Source organism: Carica papaya, chromosome 3, assembly GCF_054855325.1.
Source record: "Carica papaya isolate Zhongbai chromosome 3, ASM5485532v1, whole genome shotgun sequence".
In the NCBI taxonomy this organism is placed as follows: Eukaryota; Viridiplantae; Streptophyta; class Magnoliopsida; order Brassicales; family Caricaceae; genus Carica; species Carica papaya.
In genome coordinates, this window is record NC_142311.1 from 33,796,043 (window position 1) to 33,817,661 (window position 21,619).

The 21,619-nt window shown below is 36.8% G+C and overlaps 3 protein-coding genes across 3 annotated transcripts; 2 read left to right on the forward strand and 1 right to left on the reverse strand.

The window, feature by feature from the left end:
• The first annotated feature begins 9,590 nt into the window (after positions 1-9,590).
• LOC110815118 (inorganic phosphate transporter 1-4) lies at positions 9,591-13,065 on the forward strand. The gene is made up of 2 exons (XM_088216687.1): positions 9,591-9,871; positions 11,197-13,065. Exon 2 carries the CDS (start codon positions 11,244-11,246, stop codon positions 12,858-12,860), a length of 1,617 nt encoding a protein of 538 aa, XP_088072813.1. The 5' UTR covers positions 9,591-9,871; positions 11,197-11,243; the 3' UTR covers positions 12,861-13,065.
• An 826-nt stretch (positions 13,066-13,891) lies between these two features.
• ADF6 (actin depolymerizing factor 6) lies at positions 13,892-16,850 on the reverse strand. Its single transcript, XM_022042758.2, has 3 exons — positions 16,551-16,850; positions 16,041-16,306; positions 13,892-14,208 (listed from the first exon to the last, which is right to left on the reverse strand). The coding sequence occupies exons 1-3, from the start codon at positions 16,572-16,574 to the stop codon at positions 14,058-14,060; spliced, it is 441 nt and encodes a 146-aa protein (XP_021898450.2). The 5' UTR covers positions 16,575-16,850; the 3' UTR covers positions 13,892-14,057.
• A 256-nt stretch (positions 16,851-17,106) lies between these two features.
• Positions 17,107-21,547, forward strand: LOC110815112 (histone acetyltransferase subunit NuA4-domain protein). Its single transcript, XM_022042764.2, has 7 exons — positions 17,107-17,264; positions 17,374-17,468; positions 18,384-18,484; positions 20,158-20,227; positions 20,820-20,847; positions 20,929-20,989; positions 21,166-21,547. Exons 1-7 carry the CDS (start codon positions 17,252-17,254, stop codon positions 21,263-21,265), a joined length of 468 nt encoding a protein of 155 aa, XP_021898456.1. The 5' UTR covers positions 17,107-17,251; the 3' UTR covers positions 21,266-21,547.
• Positions 21,548-21,619: the final 72 nt, after the last annotated feature.

Consider the following 21,619-nt stretch of genomic DNA (forward strand, 5'->3'; position numbering starts at 1 on the left):
GAAAAAATCAAAATTATCATAATATCTCCATAATTTACCAAAATAAAATTTAGTTTTCATTGTTCTTTAATCAATTTAATAGTTTTAATTTAATTACTAATAGACTTATAATTTAGGAACATTCATTTTTTTCTTAATTTAAATGCACATAAAATTTATATAAGTACCTTTGATTTTTTTGTTTTTGCAGAAACTCTTGTTCTGGGTCCATTTTTGCTTATGCGGCCATCAAATCAATAATAAAAACGACACCGTTTAAGGTCAATTAAATTTAAACTCTTACACTATTTGTATTTGGGGCTTATATGGGTTAGGAGTATTTTAGATTTTGATAAAAGTCAAAGAATTTGATTTAGGATTATATATGATGTTATTCATTGTTGAGTTTTCATTTTATTAATGTAACGCCCGGAAAATTAGAAAATTTTGTTATTTTATTATTAATTATTTTTATTAAGTTTAAAAAAAAAAGAGCGCCACGTCAGCAGCCACGTCAGCAGACCCAGTCAGCAGTCCTGACCAACCAGGACCTGCCACGTGGCAAGACCACGTCGACCGGGGACGGGCCACGTTGGTGATCCGCGTACGCGCGATCGGACGGCCCAGATCTAGCGTGCGCACGGACGGCCCAGATGCAATCGCACAGACGGCCCAGATTCAATCAAAAACGGACGGCCCAAATTCAATCAAAACGGACGGCTGAGATCAAAGGGAAAAATGGTATAAATAGAACCCCCACAGCTGACCACAAAAACCCTAGCCGCCTGCCCTCGCCGGAGAAGACGAACCAGACGCCGGAGAAGCCGGCCGCCGCCACCCACCGCCGCACCGGGGAGATTTCTGACCGCCGATCGAGGTAAATTTCATACCCCTGACTCGTTTTTCCACGCTGATTTCCCCTGTGGCCAAATCGGAGCCAAAATCCTGGCCAAACGGTCGGAAAACACGGCCGAAATCCAGCGGCGGCGCCGCGCCCCTCCTCGATTTTTGCCTCCGATGAGGCCCTTCCCGTCCTCCGTTTGATGCAATTTTTATATCACCGTGATCACCATTCTTTTCTCTACAGGTTGATCGGAGTCGAATCACCAAAACACAAACCTCACTGGAGAGCCGCCGCACCCGAGAGCACTGCCGCCGGTAAGCTTCGGTTTTCGGTAATTTTTTGGCCCCCCGAGGGCCCTAGGGTTGTTTTATCGCAGGGACCGATGCAAGTGTGGCCGAATTCAGCCAGAAACGGCCGAAAATGGCCAACCCGAGGCGAATCGCTGCCGTTTGCGGCGGCGTCGTCGCCGGAGCACGGCGGAGCTGCCGTGCCGGAATTGCGATATTGGCCAAAAAGGGGCCCTGGGCCTAATTTGGGTTTTTTTTGGAACACGTGCAGGTACTTGTAGTGCGTTTCAGTTCCCCGAAAAAAATTCAGAAAAAATTAGGGACAGCCTGTAGGCGCACTGTGAAGCCGTGTTCGGACCCCGAAACGAGTAAGGACCCCTCACCCTATTTCCTATCACGGTATTAAAGTTCAATAATGATAAAACGGTAATTCTTGAATTAACGAATGTGTGAAATTGCTTAAGGTCGCTAATGGAGCCCGAGTCTAGTGTGTTTGTCGGTTAACTGTTATTTGGCATATTTTACAGTTTTAAATGCAGTATGAGGTCTGATGTTTTCATTTCATTGTTTCGCGTGCATATTTTACTGTTTTATTGATTATGGGTTGAATGACTGAGAAACCGATGCTATATGTTGTCTTGTTTGGCATAAATTACTGTTTGCTTGTTTGTATGTAAATTGATGATGCTGATTGAGGAAAAGGAGAATGAAAGATTATGTAAATTGATAATTGTATAATGTGGTCAGCTTGACTAGATATCCTGGGAGATGGTGGACGGACCGGGTCCGTAGGGAACCCTACCGGGATTGTGGTCTCTCATACCGGACGGGGTATGGAGACCTTATGTGTTTTGGCGCCCATACCGGACGGGGTATGCGGACGGCCTTGGAATCTGATTTCAAGTGTTAAGGGTTAACGGGTAGCGGGACCTCTGTGGATCCCCATGGATACTAGTAGGTTGGTAAAAGAGGAAAATATGTTGTGTAATGATTGAATTACAAAAGGCGTGATAAGTATTATGTTATACAGTTTATATGATTTCATGATGATGATAATGTTATTGCTTTCGTATATTGTTTTATGAATTTCGCCGAGGTAAGTGGATAGTAAAGGTTTTATTATTAATAAAATAATTTGTTGTAAATCATGCTCCATTGGTCTTTTTGTGTTTTCTACCCACCTTTACCTCCGTGACGGTGAGATATCGTGATGTCTTTACTGGGCTAGTGTAGCTCATCCCTTATTTAATCATTTCAGATCAGGAAGACATTGTTCCCGAGCCCGTCGCGCAGGAAGACGACGAAGGGGACCCCTAAAGACTCCATAGTCATATTCAAAGCTTTTACTTTCGAGTCTCTCTTTTAGTTAGTTTGATCTTTTATATTTTGAGCACGTTTTTGGTTTTAGTGTTAGGGATTTTAATCGAAATTTTGATTTCGCTTCCGCATTTAACATTTTTAATACACATATTTCATTTTAAATTTCCAGGGCCGTTACAATTAATGATTAAGATTTTTTAGTTAAATTATAATATTTATTTAAATATTTTATTTAAGATTTATAATAAAATAGGTAACTTCTGAGATTTTTTATACGCGGGATGAGTGGAGAGTGAATCGATGAAGAGAGGTGTGCGTCTATAGATGTGATAGAAATTTTTACCCATTCGGGATATATTTTGAGTATAGATAAAATTATGTTGTATAAAATATGAAATAAGAAAGAATTTATTATGTTTTCTTCCCTTATAATGAATATTCTTTATATTTATATTGTTTTGTTTATCTAATTTCTATTAAATTTGAAATTTAATAATAGTAATAAAAACTAATAAATGGATTTCAGTATTTGATAAAAAAAAGTAATTTTAAGTTAGTTGAAAAGTTAATTGTAACAGCCCCGGAAATTCATAATGAAATGTATATTAAAAATATCAAATGCGGAAGCGAAGTCAAAATTTGAATATCATCCCTTACACTAAAACCAAAAACGTGCTCACAAAATATAAAAGATCAAACTACCTAAAGGAGAAACTTGAAAGTAAAAACTACGAATGTGACTATGGAGTCTTTAGGCGTCCCCCTCGTTGTCCTCCTGCGGAATCGACTCGGGAACGATGTCCTTTTGATCTGAAATGATTAAATAAGGAATGAGCTACACTAGTCCAGTAAAGACATCACGATATCTCACCGTCACGGAGGTAAAGGTGGGTAGAAAACACAAAAAGACCAATGGAGCATAATTTACAACAAATCCTTTTATCGATAATAAAACCTTTACCATTCACCTACCTCGGTGAAATTTATAAAACAATATACGAAAGCAATAACATCATCATCATCGTGAAAACCATATATATATAAATTGTATAACATAATACCTATCAAGCTTTTCGTAATTCAATCGTTACATAACATATTTTTTCTTATTTACCAGCCCACTAGTATCCATGGGGATCCATAGGGGTCCCGCTACCCGTTAACCCTTAACACTTGAAATCATATTCCAGGGCCGTCCCCATACCCCGTCCGGTATGGGCGCCAAACCATAGCCCTCATTACCCCGTCCGGTATGAGGGTGAAACGGGCCGTCCCCATACCCCGTCCGGTATGGGCGCCAAAACACATAAGATCTCCATACCCCGTCCGGTATGGGAGACCACAATCCCGGTAGGGTTCCCTACGGACCCGGTCCGTCCACCATCTCCCAGGATATCTAGTCAGGCTGACCACATTATACAATTTCTATTTACATAACCTTTCATTCTCTTTTTCCCTCAGTCAGCATTATCAATCACATACAAACAAGCAAACGATAATTTATACCAAACAGACAACATACAGCATCAATATCCCGGTCATTCAATCCATAATCAATAAAACAGTAAAATATGCACATGAAACCATAAAATGAAAACATCGAACCTCATGATGCATTTAAAACTGTAAAACAGGCCAAATAACAGTTAACCGACAAACACACTAGACTCGGGCTCCATTAGCGACCTTAAGCAATTTCACACATTCGTTGATTCATGAAATACCGTTTTATCATTTATTGAACTTTAAAACCGTGATAGGAAATAGGGTGAGAGGTCCTTACTCGTTTTGGGGTCCGAACACGGCTTCACAGTGCGCTTGCAGGCTGTCCCTAATTTTCTCTGAATTTTTTCCGGGGAACTGAAACGCACTACAGGTGCCTGCACGTGTTCCAAAAAATCCCAAATTAGGCATAGAGCCCCTTTTCGGCCAATATCGCAACTCCGGCACGGCGGCTCCGCCGTGCTCCGGCGACGGCGCCGCCGCTTGCGGCGGCGGTTCGCCTCGGGTTGGCCGTTTCTGGCCGAATTCGGCCACACTCGCATTGGTTCCTGCGATAAAACAACCCTACGGCCCTCGGGGGGCCGAAAATTTACAGAAAACCGAAGCTTACCGGCGGCGGTGCTCTCGGGTGCGGTGGCTCTCCGGTGAAGTTCGTGTTTTGGTGATTCGGCTCCGATCAACCTGTAGAGAAAAGAATGGTGATCACGGTGGTATAAAAATTGCATTAAACGGAGGCCGGGAAGGGCCTCATCGGAGGCAAAAACCGAGAAGGGGCGTGGCGGTGCCGCTGGCTTTCGGCCCTGTTTTTCGGCCGTTTGGCCGGGATTTTGGCTCCGATTTGGCCACTGGGGAAATCAGCGTGGAAAAACGAGTCGAGGGTATGAAATTTACCTCGATCGGCGGTCGAAAATTCATCCGGTGCGGCGTCGGGTGGCGGCGGCCGGCTTCTGGTTCGTCTTCTCCGGCGAGGGCAGGCGGCTAGGGTTTGGGGTCTGGTGTGGGGGTCTTATTTATACACTTTTGCCTTTTGATCTCAGCCGTCCATTTTGATTTAATCTGGGCCGTCCGTGCGCGCGATTGATCTGGGCCGTCCGATCGCGCGCACGCGGATCGCCAACGTGGCCCGTCCCCGGTCGACGTGGTTTTTGCCACGTGGCATGTCCTGGTTGGCCAGGCCTGCTGACTGGGTCTGCGATGTGGCACGCGCGTTTTTTTTTTTTTTTTCTTCAATTTCCCCAGGCGCTACATTAATCAAGTAATTCGGAAAGATATATAAAATACGAAATTTTAAATAATTATAGTATATGATTTTTTATAGAAAATTTAAAATATATATATATTTATTTTAATTTATAACTTAAATAAAAAAAAGTCAAACATATTTTTATGAATATCATAGAATTTACAAACTTTATTTGCCCTTTAAGCTAAGAAGAAAAACTAATGGCTCTAAATTATTAAATTAATTATGAGAAAATAAATTTGATAGATTTTCCAGATATATATATATATATGGTATGACATGAAAATACCGAATATTGACTTTGACTTGATTTACAAATATTTATATATATTTATTGGTATATCCTCTGTACAACTGTAACATATATAAATATATTGTATTTTCCAATTTCCAACAACAATTGATTTTCAAGTGTGAAGTGGAAAGTGGTGCCGTAAAAAGGAAGGCGAATTGCTTGGAGATTTTGGCTGCTACGGAAAATGAAAGCAAAAAAGAGACAAAGGAATATACCATTGAATATCTTTCTCCACTTTTTTTTTAAAAATTATATTAATTTTTTTAATTTATTTATTATAACCCTACAAATACAATATTATTACGTTAATTCAGTAATTATATTGAATTAAATATTATAAATTAATATACTGTTAGCACATAATATAATTATAAAATGATTTTATCGTCAGTAAAATTTGAATTATGATTAAGTTAAATATTATATTTACAATAAAAGCACAAGTAATTTTGTTTATATTAAAAAAGTAATATCATGGTTAATATTTATATATTATTTAATTAATAAATATATATTATTTACAAAAAAAAAATTATCTGCGGATGTTATATTCGTTAAATTAAATTGAGACCAGATATTAGATGAAATAAAAATATATTATATATTTTTATTGTGACGAGTCAAATATGATATTTTTAAAAAGTATTAAAGGTTGATTAATTAATAAAATCAATCTTGATTAAATTACTAATTTTACAATGATGAATATGTTATAACTTTAGTACGAGTATTATCATTATATACGCGTGATATTGTATGTAGTAAAATGACAATAATAAGAAGAACAATATGAACATATATATTATTATAACTATGTGAACTTTCACATTTTTATCGATGCATTTCAATGTTTATAATTATATTATGAAATAAAGTTTAATTATGCTATTTTTATTACGCGTCCGAAGGTTATGAGTTGTTTACTTGTAGGAGCGCGTTTAGAAAAAAAAATATTTTATCAAACGCTTTTCACATTTTATTTGTTTAGTATAGACAAATTTTGTTGCGCATATTCATTATGTAATAATAACATCAAAATTTCTTTGTGATTATCATTTTCTAAAATATTATTATTTAATATATTATTATATAAGTAAATACTCTAATAATATTTAATAAGATAAAACTGTATCATCTAATAACTTTTAATATTTATTAACTCTACATTTTTTTTAACTTAAATAATTACTTCATTAAGTTTATAAGTATGATGTAGCACCCGGAAAGGAGGAAAAAAAAAAAAAAAAAAAAAAAAGGGGGGGGGCCACGTCAGCAGCCACGTCAGCAGGCCCGGTCAGCAGTCCCGGCCAACCAGGGCCTGCCACGTGGCAAGATCGCGTCACTCCGAAAGGAGCCACGTTGGCGATCAGCGTGGGTGCGATCCGACGGCCCAGATCAATCGCGCGATCTGACGGCCCAGATTCAAACGCACGGACGGCCCAGATTCAATCAAAAACGAACGGCCCAGATTAAAACGAAATGAACGGCTGCGATCAAAAGGTAAGGGGTTATAAATAGAACCCCCACACCAGACCAAAAACCCTAGCCGCCAGCCGCTCGCCGGAGAAGACGAACCAGAGGCCGACCGCCGCCACCCGCCGCCACTCGCCGCCGCACCGGGGAAATTTCCGACCGCCGATCGAGGTAAATTTCATACCCCCGACTCGTTTTTCCCCGCTGATTCCTCCTATGGCCAAATCGAGGCCGAAATCCCGGCCAAACGGCCGGAATACGCGGCCGAAGCCCAGCGGCGCCGCCGCGCCCCCTCTCGGTTTTTGCCTCCGACGAGGCCCTTCCCGGCCTCCGTTCGATGCAATTTTTATATCACCGTGATCACCATTCTTTTCTCTACAGGTTGACCGGAGCCGAATCACCAAAACACGAACCTCGCCGGAGAGCCGCTGCACCCGAGAGCGCCGCCGCCGGTAAGCTCCGTTTTTCCGTGATTTTTTGGCCCCCCGAGGGCCCTAGGGTTGTTTTCTGACAAGGACCAATGCGAGTGTGGCCGAATTCGGCCGAAAACGGCCGAAAACAGCCAACCCGAGGCGACTCGCCGCCGCCAGCGGCGGCGCCGTCGCCGGAGCACGGCGGAGCCGCCGTGTCGGAGTTGCGATTTGGTCCGAAAGGGACCCTGGGCCTAATTTGGATTTTTTTGGAACACGTGCAGGTACTGTTAGTGTGTTTCAGTTCCCCGGGAAAAATTCAGGGAAAATTAGGGACGGCCTGCAGGCGCACTGTGAATCGTATTTGGATCCCGAAAACAAGTAAGGACCCCTCACCCTATTTCCTATTACGGTATTAAAGTTCAAAATGATAAAACGGTATTTCTTGAATTAACGCATGTGTGAAATTGCTTAAGGTTGCTAATGGAGCCCGAGTCTAGTGTGATTGATGATTTACTGTTATTTGGCCTGTTTTACACTGTTTTACAGCTTTAAATGCATTATGGGGTTTGATGTGTTCATTTTATAGTTTCGAATGCATATATTACTGTTTTATTAATTATGGGTTGAATGACTGAAGAACTGATACTGTATGTTGTCTGTTCGACATGAATTACGATTTGCTTGTTTAAATGTGAATTGATGATGCTTATTGAGGAAAAAGGGAAATGAAACATTGTATAGACTGATAATTGTATGATGGGGTCAGCCTGACTAGATATCCTGGGAGATGGTGGACGGACCGGGTCCGTAGGGAACCCTACCGGGATTGTGGTCTCACATGCCGGACGGGGTATGGAGATCTTATGGTTTTGGCGCCCATACCGGACGGGGTATGGGGACGGCCCGTTTCACCCTCATACCGGACGGGGTATTGAGGTTTATGGTTTTGGCGCCCATACCGGACGGGGTATGGGGACGGCCCGTTTCACCCTCATACCGGACGGGGTATTGAGGTTTATGGTTTTGGCGCCCATACCGGACGGGGTATGGGGACGGTCCTGGAAACTGATTATGAATGTTAAAGGTTAACGGGTAGCGGAACCCCTATGGACCCCCACGGATACTAGTAGGCTGGTAAATGAGAAAAAGATATGTTGTACAATGATTGAATTACAAGAGGCGTAATAAGTGTTATGTTTTACAGCTTAGATTATTCAATGATTATGATGATGTTATTGTTTTTCTCATATTGTTTTCATAAATTCCACCAAGGTAAGTGGATGGTAAAGGTTTTCATGTTAATAAACGAGTTTGTTGTAAATTATGCTCCATTGGTCTTTTTGTGTTTTTCTACCCACCTTTATCTCCGTGACGGTGAGATATCGTGATGTTCTTACTGGGCTAGTGTAGCTCACTCCTTAATTAACCATTTCAGATCAGGAAGACATGGTTCCCGAGCCCGTTCCGCAGGAGGACGACGAAGGGGATGCCTAGAGACTCTGTAGTCATACGCATAGTTTATTTTCGAGTTTTCTTTCTTAGTTAGTTTAACCTTTTATATTTTAAGTACGTTTTTGGTTTTTCGTGTAAGGGATGTTAACTGAAATTTTGATCTCGCTTCCGCATTCGATATATTTAAATACTCATTTCTTTTTAATATTTTCCGGGGCCGTTACATATGAAATACTTAAAAATTGTAAGAACTAATAAGTTTATATAAAAAAAAAGAACAATAATCTAATTTCGAACATCTACTATATTTTATATGATATTAAAAAAAAAATAATTTAATCCCGAACATCTACTATATTTTAGATGATATTTTCACGTATTTTTAAATAAATATATAGTTTACTAAGTTCGTTGGAGGTTATCATTTCGAATAACTTTTTATTTTGGTAAAAATATAATATTTTTTTTAATTTTTTGAGAGGGAAAATTATACCCTTCAACAAAATAAACAATTTTTATTTAAAATTTTTATAAAATTATAAATTTATGTGCATTTAAATTAAAAAAAAATAAATTTATTTGTAATTAAATAAAATTATTAAATTAATAATAGAAAATAAAAACTGAATTTTGTTTTTGATAAAATTTCCATATATACATGATATAACTGAAATACAAAATCTAGATTTTGTTAATAAATATTTATTTTCTAATTACTAATAATAATGATAAATAATATTATTTATTAAAAAAAATGATGAATATGCATTGAATATTAACAGATTCTCAAGTGTGAAGCCAGATTGCGGGGTCGCAATTTGGGAAGGTGAACTGGTTAGAGATTTCTGCGAGAAAAATGGAAAGCGCGAAAAGAGGGAAAGGAATATACCCCTGAATATCTCTATGCACTCAATGGAGGAGTTTGGAAGCATGGTGCATTTAAGTTCAGCTTCTTCTCCCATCCCCTCATCAAAATCATTTTCATCTGTTTTTTTTTTTTCTCTCTCATTTTCTCGAGAAAAAGACAGAAAGTGGAAAAAGAAGAAGAGACAAATTAACGAGGTCAGTTTCCCTAAACCTAAAACCCACTTTTCATTCCTACTTTTTGTTGATTTTCGAAAGAAAACTTGTCTTCTTCCTTTTCATGTCATATATACCAACATCCACATAATTATATATATATATATATATATTATATGCACGTCGTCTATTGCTCCGCATGCAGGCACGGTCCATGGGTTTACTTGTTTTTCTTTTCTTCTTTTCAAATACGTTTCTCTTTTGTATATTCTAATTGTTTCTTCAATATGAAACTCCTCCATCGATCCAGATTCTAGGTTTTCATTTATTTAATAATTTTTGGGGATAAATAATTGAAACTGGTGACTGGGTTTCATTTGCGAATGTGATGTTTCCTTGGATTAAGGATCGTTTTCACATACATAATTCATCTAATTTTCGAATTAATTATATCAAAAGCCCTCAATTATTGCTCAACCAACAGTTTGAAATGTATATACACACACACATATATATATATATATTATATTAGGGAATTCATATGTTTTATGAGTAAATTTCACGATGCAACGTAATGGGTATATTATATCCGATGTATTCTGATCTTTTTTTTTTTTTCAACAGTCAATAATTTCAACTTTTAAAGATGGAGGGTATATTTCATATAGAAAAATTTACAGAGGTTTTTCCTTTTCTTAATCAGAAGCTACAAAAAATTTAATTATAGAAAATGGTTTTGATCCAATTCTTATTTTACAAGCTATTCACACATAATTTTGAAAACATTTTTTTTTTTTTTTGGAAACAAAAGATAATTCACGCCATGTTTTCTATTCATTATTACAATCTTAATTAGCACCATGTTTCCGTTCATATTGAGTAAAAAAATGCATACCCAGTTTGCAGATCCTCAAAGTTAGCAAGTAGATGATACGATTTTTAATACATATATTATATATATATATATATACTTATCCAAACAATTTAATGCTTTAACGTTAAAATATCTTTTGTGTCAACTCTTGGATAAACTCCAAAGAATGCTCCTTTGTCGTTTATTCTTTATTCCTACACTTATGGGCGTTTTGCCCCTCTCTAAGACTTGAATGTGCCTTTAGACCTTTTTTTTTTTTTTTTTTTTTGGTTTTTTATTTAAATAATGTTATGAAATATGAACTGTATTTTAGATTGCTTTTTATGTATTGATGATCAAAAGGTCAACATATCAGTTCAGTAGGGACCAGAAAGAGAGAACTCAATTGGGTTATAAAAGTCAACTGAGGGAACTTATTATAATCTCTAACAATTGTATGTACTGCTATCCGCATAACTTGGTTATAACACATTTTCTTGTCTACTCTTTGCAGACAGAAAGGGGAGAAGAGACTTGTTCTGATCAGTATTCTGGTTAGCCATGGCCAGAGATCAATTACAGGTGCTCAATGCACTTGATGTAGCCAAAACACAATGGTACCATTTCACTGCAATCATAATTGCTGGAATGGGATTCTTCACTGATGCCTATGATCTTTTCTGCATATCCCTTGTGACCAAATTGCTAGGCCGTATCTATTACCACGTTGATGGTTCCCCAAAGCCTGGATCATTGCCTCCTAATGTATCGGCTGCTGTTAATGGTGTGGCGTTCTGTGGAACTTTAGCAGGCCAGCTATTTTTTGGTTGGCTTGGTGACAAACTAGGGAGGAAGAAAGTGTATGGGATGACCCTTATGCTCATGGTCATATGCTCGGTTGGTTCAGGTCTTTCGTTTGGACATGAGCCTAAATCTGTGATTGCAACCCTTTGCTTCTTTCGCTTCTGGCTTGGTTTTGGAATTGGTGGTGACTATCCACTTTCTGCCACTATCATGTCTGAGTATGCTAACAAGAAGACTCGTGGTGCCTTTATAGCTGCTGTGTTTGCGATGCAAGGATTCGGAATTCTGGGAGGTGGTATATTTGCAATCATAGTTGCTTCTGCATTCAAGGCAGCCTTTGACGCTCCGGCATACGAGGTTGATCCAACTGGCTCAACTGTCCCACAAGCAGACTTTGTTTGGCGTATAATTTTGATGGTTGGTGCACTCCCAGCTGCACTCACCTACTACTGGAGAATGAAGATGCCTGAAACTGCTCGGTACACGGCCCTTGTAGCCAAGAATGCAAAGCAGGCTGCCTCTGATATGTCAAAGGTTTTGCAGGTGGACATTGAGTCAGAAGAGCAGAAGGTTGAGCAGATAGCTCAGAACAGGAGCAATGCTTATGCTTTGTTCTCTAGAGAGTTTGTTCGTCGACATGGTCTTCACTTGCTTGGAACAACAACTACATGGTTCTTGCTTGACATTGCATTCTACAGCCAAAATCTTTTTCAGAAGGATATCTTTAGCGCAATCGGGTGGATTCCTCCTGCAAAGACAATGAACGCCCTGGAGGAAGTTTACAGAATTGCAAGAGCACAAACACTTATTGCTCTTTGCAGCACTGTTCCTGGCTATTGGTTTACAGTGGCCTTCATTGATAAGATGGGAAGGTTTGCTATTCAATTGATGGGATTCTTCATGATGACAGTGTTCATGTTTGCGTTAGCAATTCCTTACAATCACTGGACTCATAAGGACAACAGAATTGGGTTTGTGGCAATGTACTCATTGACTTTCTTCTTTGCGAATTTCGGACCTAATGCCACAACATTTGTTGTACCTGCAGAGATTTTCCCTGCTAGGTTCAGGTCTACTTGTCATGGCATATCAGCAGCCTCGGGTAAACTGGGTGCAATGGTGGGTGCATTCGGGTTTTTGTACTTGGCTCAGAGCAAGGACAAGACCAAGACGGAGGCGGGCTATCCTCCTGGTATTGGGGTGAGAAACTCACTGATTGTGTTGGGTGTAGTCAACTTTTTAGGGATGTTGTTTACATTCTTAGTACCTGAATCAAAGGGGAAGTCTTTGGAAGAGATGTCGGGGGAAAATGAAGATAACGGGATAGAAGAAGTTGAGCAGCCATCGCATAACAGAACAGTTCCAATCGTTTAGGTTCAGGATATGTCTGACTTCATTGTTTCTTGGAGTAGAATCTGCAAGTTGTTTTCCATTTCTACATGTTTTTATATAAATCCTACGTCGATCCTGGCTTCTCTTCTTTCTCGGTTTCACCTTTTGTCCTAGCATGTCTTCGTTTCTGTTCTTCTTGTACCCTGGAACTTGAGGAAATAAAATGTATAGACATAGTTTTCACTCTCTTTTCTTGTATGATCTGTGGGTCAACCACTTCTTCTGTTTCTGCAGTTTCATGGGTTCTGTGAATATCTGGGTTTGTTTTGAACTTCATTTCAATTTTCATTTGATTTGTAATATTCTTATATCAATCTTATTATGTATTATTAAAGTGTGGTTTGAATTCAATTCTTAGTTGATTGCTATTTAGTCCAATGTTGTTGGAAAGTCAGACCATTTGATTTAAACAATGGTGTGAAAAAATGCCAGATTCTGAGAGCTTTAAAATATAAATAATATTTTACCAATTTAATAATTTTAAAATATACATATACTGATATTTCTAATATTTTCATAAATTATTAAGATAAATTTTTGTTTTTTTTAAAAGTAAAATAGTTATATTAGAATAAATATTTTAAAATATATTTAAAGAAAAATTTATAATTAATTAATATAATAATTAATTTTCTAACTACAGAATTATTTGTTACTTCTTACTAATTTTACAATATCATTAGCTAAATATAGTATTACATTTTGTATTAAAATACAATTTTTATGACAAATTTTACTAAAATATCATATCATTTTTCACTTAAAAAATTATTTTTGTTAACAATTATTTTCTCAGTGGTTTATAATATATATAATATATACACCAGCAGAACCTTTGTTGACATCTTAGAAGTCCCTCCTCAGAACACCAAGTTCAAAAATAAAGCCATGTGAGCCAAATACAATTCAATCAGACACCAGATATAATTCACTATATATATATGTGTGTGTATGTATATATATATATGTGCTAGAATTATAAATATTTAGCTACCAATTCTCATCATCCGAGAAGCAGGAAACTATCAGGAATTAGAATTAACTGCAAGAAAGATAGTGCTACATTCCCAGATATTAGTTATTATAGCATTAAGTATATACTGCTCTGTCTCAGAAAAGAAATCTGCACATAGCTTGTCTGATTTTCTTACCCAAACAATAGCGAAATTGAGAGCTTGGTTAGTTTGCTCGGTCACGTAGGACCTCGAGGTCCATCTCTGTTGGATCAGTTGCCTGAATCTCGTAATGGACACCGTCCAGCTCTCGTCTAAGCCTGTCCTTAGAAGTGGCATATAGCATCTTGGCACGAATCCGAGAAGATGATGGAGACCTGATCAAAATAATTTAATGCCCAAATAAGAATGTTGATACCACAAGAATCCAGCTATATAGATACAAGAGACCCGGAATATTAATTAGAAAAAGCCATTGGGAACTTTGTTTAAAGGATTTCTAATTGATTGCTTTACTTCAGAAACCATCAAGGATCACATTTATGTAAAGAGTCTGAGCAGCAAACTGGTAGAATACAGAAAGATTTCGAGATCAAACAGGCTTCGGGTATTGAGGCCTCTAAAACAAGCATCTTGAGTAATTAGGTCTCTTCCCCACGTGCATGAGACCAAGCAGCAAACTGGTAGAATACAGAAAGATTTCGAGATCAAACACGCTTCGGGTATTGAGGCCTCTAAAACAAGCATCTTGAATAATTAGGTCTCTTTTCCACATGCACAAGACATGTTAAAATGATAAGAGTATGAAAGAAGTGTTCATTTCATCACTGCTATATCATTATAAATTTCTCTGGACTAAGAGAAGATATCACCCAAGGATTCTGAACGGAGCTTAGTAAAGCAGTATGAAAAGCCAAAGAAAGAACAAATGCGGAAGTAAAGATTCCCAACTTCAATGCAATGATTTAGTTAAAACAGAATGACCAATTCAAGAATACAAATTGTTGAAGTGTCAACTGCATGAAATGAAGGTAGCGAAAGCAAGATAGTAAAAGATATGACTGACCGACACAACCCTTACCCACCTTTAAGTGTATCAGATATGATTCTTCCGTAAATCAACTTTAAGTTAAGTTCGAAGCCATTGAAATGAAGATGAAGGGAAAGAAAGGAAAAGGAAAATGTTTTCCCTTTCCTTGTTTAGGAGTTCCATTAAGTGGAAGAAAATGAAGGTAATTTTGATGGATTCTAGCTTCTAGTTATAAAGACATTAATTTCCCTTCACTCGTTTACACTTGACCGATCGAAGCCTAAGTTATGAGAACATCAAGGGATTAATGGAAAAATTATTAAGAACATACATATGCAAACATACAAAAGGATATGACCCAATCCTTCTAACCTACCTCCATGAACTACTAAATTTCAATGAAAAATGAGAGAAGATTTTTGGAGAAATTAGAAAAAGTTCGGAGAATAGGAGAAGACCTATGGAGTAAAAAGGGAGGGAGTATCTTCTAGGTCTGAGATTAAGATGACGCTTGGCTTTGAAAAGACATATAGAAGGAGGTATTATCAATGAGGAGATCCAGTTGCCCTTGCTGCCCATCCACTAGGCAAGCCAGAGGCTCTGTGCAGATGCTCCTTTCTTTCCTTGCTTTTTTTAGCCTAAGCATAGTCTTTTTTTAGATTCTTTTCATTTCCAAGTCTAGAAAATCCCTCACATTGTTTGAAAGTCAGAATGCCTCTCCTTCCATAGGTTACAAGAAGTTACAGTTTCTTATCCTATCAAACGGTTCACATTTTTGGGTTAAATGATACACCAAAAACCATGTACTTAAGAATCATCTTTTCGTTTGACACAAAACGATACCAAAAAAAAAAAAATGCTTAACTCTTTGATTTTCTTTTAATTTTGCAAGTATTCATCATACTGATAATACTAGAGAAAACTTGCAAGACGCAAATTCGCATTTTCGAAAGTCCTAAGGTCAATCTCTAAATACAAGAACCAAAACCTGCTAAATTCCTTCCCAACCCATATCAACAAATATCGTTTGTTAACATTTTCAACCATTATTATAAACTTAATTGAGTTTGCACACAAATACTAACCAAGAACCAGCCAATTATCAAAATGCAAAAGAAACAAGAGAATATTATTATACCATGTAACCTTCTAGTTAGATTTAGAGATTGAAGAGCTAACCAGGCAATGAAGAAAATTTTGCTCTTTTGGCAATTCTCAGAAGTCACAAAATCAAAATCATAGACAGCATATCGGCAATCGTTCTCGGGCAAAGAAGCAGTGAAATCATCATAACTCTCAGCAGGACCGCCAGTTTTCTCAACCACAACCTCCTTCTTCTTCTCATCAATCTTGAAAATCACATAGCGGTGAACCTTCTTTCTTTTCAGTTCTAAAAAAGTGTCCTTGCTGTGATCAGCAACGCCCATGCCGGATGTTGCATTTGGCTGCAACCCATTACAAAATTACTTCTTAGCAACAAAAAACTAGCCGCTAAATCTCATTATCACCAAAATTACTGCAACCCATGTAATTTTCTGATAACTTGACAGATGATTATGTACAACAATTATACACAACAACTGAAACAGATAACAAGAAAAGTTGACAAATAGAAAAACAACCCTTTTTAGGAATCGAGAACAGAGACCATAACATTCAAGAAAATTGTAATAAAGATAGGAAAATTACCCGACTTAGTCCTCTGAAAGACATCTCTTGTTATCAAAAGAGCTCCAAACAACAAATGCAAAAAGCAAACCAAATCAAAAGAAAAACAAAAGCAGAGCTTCTCTGAAGAACTGCTATGCAAAACGAAAGTGAGGAAATGATCTAAACAAATAGCAGATATAATATACCAATACAGCCAAGAGATTAAAAAAAATATTTTTGTTTATATTTAAATTATTCTTTATGAACCGTTTGATTCTCTGAAGTGAACCAGACAAGGAAGGTGAGTAAATGGGACGGTGCGTTGTATTAACGCTTCGTCACCTTTTTCAAAAGCAGAGGCTGACCAGAGAATTATTTTTTAACAGTTATTAGTGGGACCCACTTTGCCATGTCACCATCAAAGTGGGGCCGACATGCGCTCTGTAGAACGTTAACGAGTCGCCACGTACTGTACAGCTGAGCTTCAAGTTTAAGCTCAATATTTTGGAATATTGGGCCGGGCCGGGGGCTACGATAGTGACGTGGCGAAGTTTCATTGGCTGGTGTCAAACGTAATGACAAGACATCATCGTACGGGATCCGACCTTGGGGATTAACGTTAATCTTCGAAGTAGAAATTAAAAAACCATCAAACAGCGTCTTGTAATCAGAGATTGGAGTGAGGTAGTTAGGGTTTTAGGTTATATCACTGGACAATTTCAATAATTTTCCCGCCGAGTATGGATACAGAAGGTACCCGTTGAAATAACTTTTTCTTTTTCTTTTTTTAAATTTCTGGTTTCGAATTTCTCTTTGCCGTATGTTCCTTGTTGGGTTTAATTTTATTTTATTTTTCTTTTAGGGCAAAGGGGCTCTACGAACCCATCTGCAATGCTGGCTTCTCTTCTTGGCAGGAGAGCCAAGCTTCAAGAAGAGCTTCGAAGCATCGAAAGACAAGTGAGTTTTTCTTTCAAAATCTTGGATAATTCTTGGGTTTTCTTTTAATTGCGAGCTTGCTTTTTCATGTTTTATTTTCTTTATTCTCTTGTTTTATGGGTTTGAGGGTTTGAAATTGATTAATTAATTCAGCTTTAGACTGTTCGTTTGAAATTTTAGACGGCTAATACAGTCTACTAGGACCCAATTGTTTGAAATTCTTTATTTAAATTCTGTTTTTGTTTTTCTGGCAAGTTCATAAGTTTATAAGCTTTAGTATAAAAGAATGGTGTATGATGGCAATTGAACCAAGGAAGCAAATTAATTTCTCTAAATTTATTTATTTTTTATTTTTTTTTTCCCCCTTTTGTTTTTGTATGTCAGAGCATGTAAATTACAATGAATTCAGGCATTGCCTTGGTGGATTTAATTCTGGGTTTCTCTTCTTCGGCTTTTACTGGAAATATGGTAAGGAGGCTGTTTGTTGAATTTTCATTTAGACACTTATGAGAATTTTCGCAAACAGCCTCCTTATGATATTTCCAGTAAACACTGAAGAAGAAGAACCCAGAGAATTTTAGCTTAGGCACCAAGGAAGTGGTATGCTACCCATAGTTTATCTTGGTGATAGTTGAATTTATCAATTTGGGCAAAGGCACAGCTTCAAGTTCCCCTTTCCTCATTTTTTCATATAAAAAACAAGGAAGAATGATATTCCCTGGTCATGTATATATCAATTATTATCTCTATTGCAAGCTCACGACGAATGTAAGCTCACCAGGAATGTAACTGTTAGAACTTGTAGATACGGTGCAATACTTTGTGACTCAATGAGCCGGTGAATAATAAAAAAATGAAGCTATTAACTTACTACGTCGTTTATTCTGATTGTAAGGCTGAAGCTTTTTGTGCTGTATTAAATTGCTTTTGTTACAGGTCTATGATATGGAGACGAGTTATTTACAAGATCCTAGCCAATGCGGCAATGTATTGAAAGGTTTTGAGGGGTTCCTTTCTTCATCTAAGAACACTGCACTGTATGCGGTTTTAATTCTGTTCTTCTTGCATTTTTGTTTGGATTGGAACAATTTCTGCTTTGGATCTCTTCACCTTGTGCTATTCCTGATTAATCTTTTCTTGACAGGGTACTTGTGTGGTGATTTTGTTTGTTTCTTTGTTGTGTCTCCTTTATCTGTCATGAGATCATGAGGGGCAACAGGGATCTTATATAGAAATTGCGAGAAAGCTTTATTATAAAAAGAAACAAGTACAAATAGTCGATTAATAAGTAGTCTGCTGATCCTTATGCTTCTAATTCTTCTATTTAACCTGCTGCCTTGTTTTCAATAGTTTACTTCAATGTTTTACACTTAAAAAAGATCTAGGAAGCTTCAATCTTTCTAGTTCTAGCACAGATACATCCGGTTGTACCATTTGCATCAGATAAGCAACTCTAAGCATCACCACTCTAGTATCCGCATTTGCTAACACAAAAAGTGGGTGTTATTAGGTTTTTAAATGCAGAAAATAAGCACCATAATTCTAACCTTTTTTATTCTTATTTTCTTTCTATCTAACTAATTTACATAATTAACATGTTGGTATCTTCTTAAATTAACACTGTATACATAAAACAATCTAAGTGAAAAAATTTGTAATAAATATATACATTTTTTTAATTTTTCTTTAATAAAACAGCTGCTTATTTTTTTTGCAACAAACACTTTATTGAACTGTGTAACTATTTATTTTCAATAAAAATTTTCATGCTTTAATAAGTTAAAGCACATTATTGCCTTTAATAACATTTCTTTTAGTAATCCAGACACCATAATGGTAACATTCAGTTCATATTATTTCCATAGGTTATGGTGGAATAAACTAGTGCAGTGGTTTGCACAAGTTGTACCTGAACTTTCCCTTTTTGTTGTTTATCTACTATTCTCCATTTGCAATGAGAATTAAATTTTTATTTGTATTGACCTAAAAGTTGAAATAGACCTATGGATTTTGATATTCTAATATCAATATATTCTAAACATGTTCTAAGAATTGCCAAATAAACTCATGTAAGTGCTAAAAAAAGTAAGTTGGGTCATAGTACTGTTTGCTTTCAATGCTCCGAGCACTGTCGTTCTACCTCCTCATACTCCTAAAAGAGTAAAGGTTGTTTGTAGTAATGTTTGCTTTAAATGCTCCGAACACTGTCCTTCTACCTCCTCATACTCCTAAAAGAGTAAAGGTTGTTTGTAGTAATGTTTGCTTTAAATGCTCCGAGCACTGTCCTTCTACATCCTCATACTCCTTAAATAGTAATTCTCTTTTGTAAATTTGTTGCTATATCTGTAGGATATTGGTTTTTTTTTTTTGAATTACCATACATGGGGATAAATTATTTACTGGAGTGATTTAATAGTTGTTTGTCTCTGGATAACGTTGAAATATACCTCATTCTAAATATACATTTTTGGATATATGGATTCAGTCTTCATTTGAAGGTTTAAGGAACAATGCTTTCTGGACCACATTCATTGTGCTTGCTAAATTCCTATTTTAAAAATATTTTAGACTGTAAACATCAATTCATACAATAAGGTGGATTTAACTGTTCTTGAGATTGTCAAATTCCTCATATAGTAGCATCCAGGCTTTATTTTTGCTGCATCTTGTGCTTACATAGTTGTAAAGCATCCAAAACTTGTTGATGCAGCTTGAAGCGGTCTAGGAAGTTCCAGCCTGAAGATAGGCTTTTCTCGTTATCTTCAGTTACCTCTCCTGCAGTATGTACTGTAAAAACTAACTATTGTGTTACAATGGCTCCTGATGCAAACTTTTTCTTTTTTTTTTTGTTTATACGGGTTTATTTTCGCTTTCTGTACCATATAAATAGTAATTTCATTCATATATGAGTAAAATATGACATCATATTTTCGTGGCTTGAAAGTAGATATTAAGATTTACTATTTTGGAGCTAATTGTATTTGCTTTCTCCTCAGCAGCATTTATAATTCTTGAAGTAACTATACTTTTATTTGTAATGGTTGATGAAGGAACAGATTAGACGTTCTGTTATTACGATTGTGTATGAAGAAGGAAAGGAATAAGATCATTACGATTGTGTATGAAGAAGGAAAGGAATGGAATGATCTTACTTTTGTAATGTTGTTGTAGTTTGAAACTTATCTAATTTTTGGTTAAGCTGAAACTTCTAATTAATTATAGTAAACACTAGCCTTGTAAATTGAATGAAGATTATGTTAAAATAGCTTGCTTCCATTGGTCTATGATTGCAGTTCTTGTGCTCTAATTCCGGGTTCAAGGCTTTTTTCTTAAAAAAAAGAATTTTTTAGTATTTTTATTTTATTTTGTCAGGCCGAGGAACTTGCAGCCGGAAGAGATGGTAAGCCCATATTTACTGAAATGCAGACAACTTTTCTTGTCTAAGGTCTTAAGATTTTCCTTACTTGATATATGATGTCAGATGGCAAAGCAGACTTTGGCGTAGGTCGGTCAAAGGGTGGAGGTATATATGCAAATGGACAGTAAGTACCATGCTATCTGTTTTCGTTTCTTAACTTTGTATCGGAAAAGGTCTGAGAATTGTAATAGATGATTGAAAACAAGGGTTGTGATTATAACAGATGACTGAAAGCAATGGCCGGTGATGTAATATATCCTATTTGCATTAGATACATATGATTATTTGAATTATTTTCAGGGGAAAACCAAAGAAGGGAAGAGCTGGGCCGAGAGATGCAAAGAGGATCAGGCATGAACCTGATTATGATTACGATGATGATCCTGATGTTACGTTGTGATTGTCCCGGCATTCGATCATTGAACTTTTTTTTCTCTCTTCCCTCAAAATATCAATCATGCCAGCTTTGGAAGTGGAAACAGAGGCAAGCCAAAAGCCTTACAGAGCATTGGTTTAGTGCTATGCTATTGTTTGTTGTTTACAGCATGGCTATTGCTGTAGATACTCCATTGTCATGCATTCATCAGTGTCTACTTATATATATATATATATAGACTCTTCTGCTTTGGGGGTTACTCTAAAACCCAAAACTATAACAATGAAGCAAATTCTTGGTTTTCTTTGTTGCTGTTTCTAGCTATTGTTGATGACTTGGATGCAGAAACTCGTAAAAAGAAATGAACGTATAAATTAT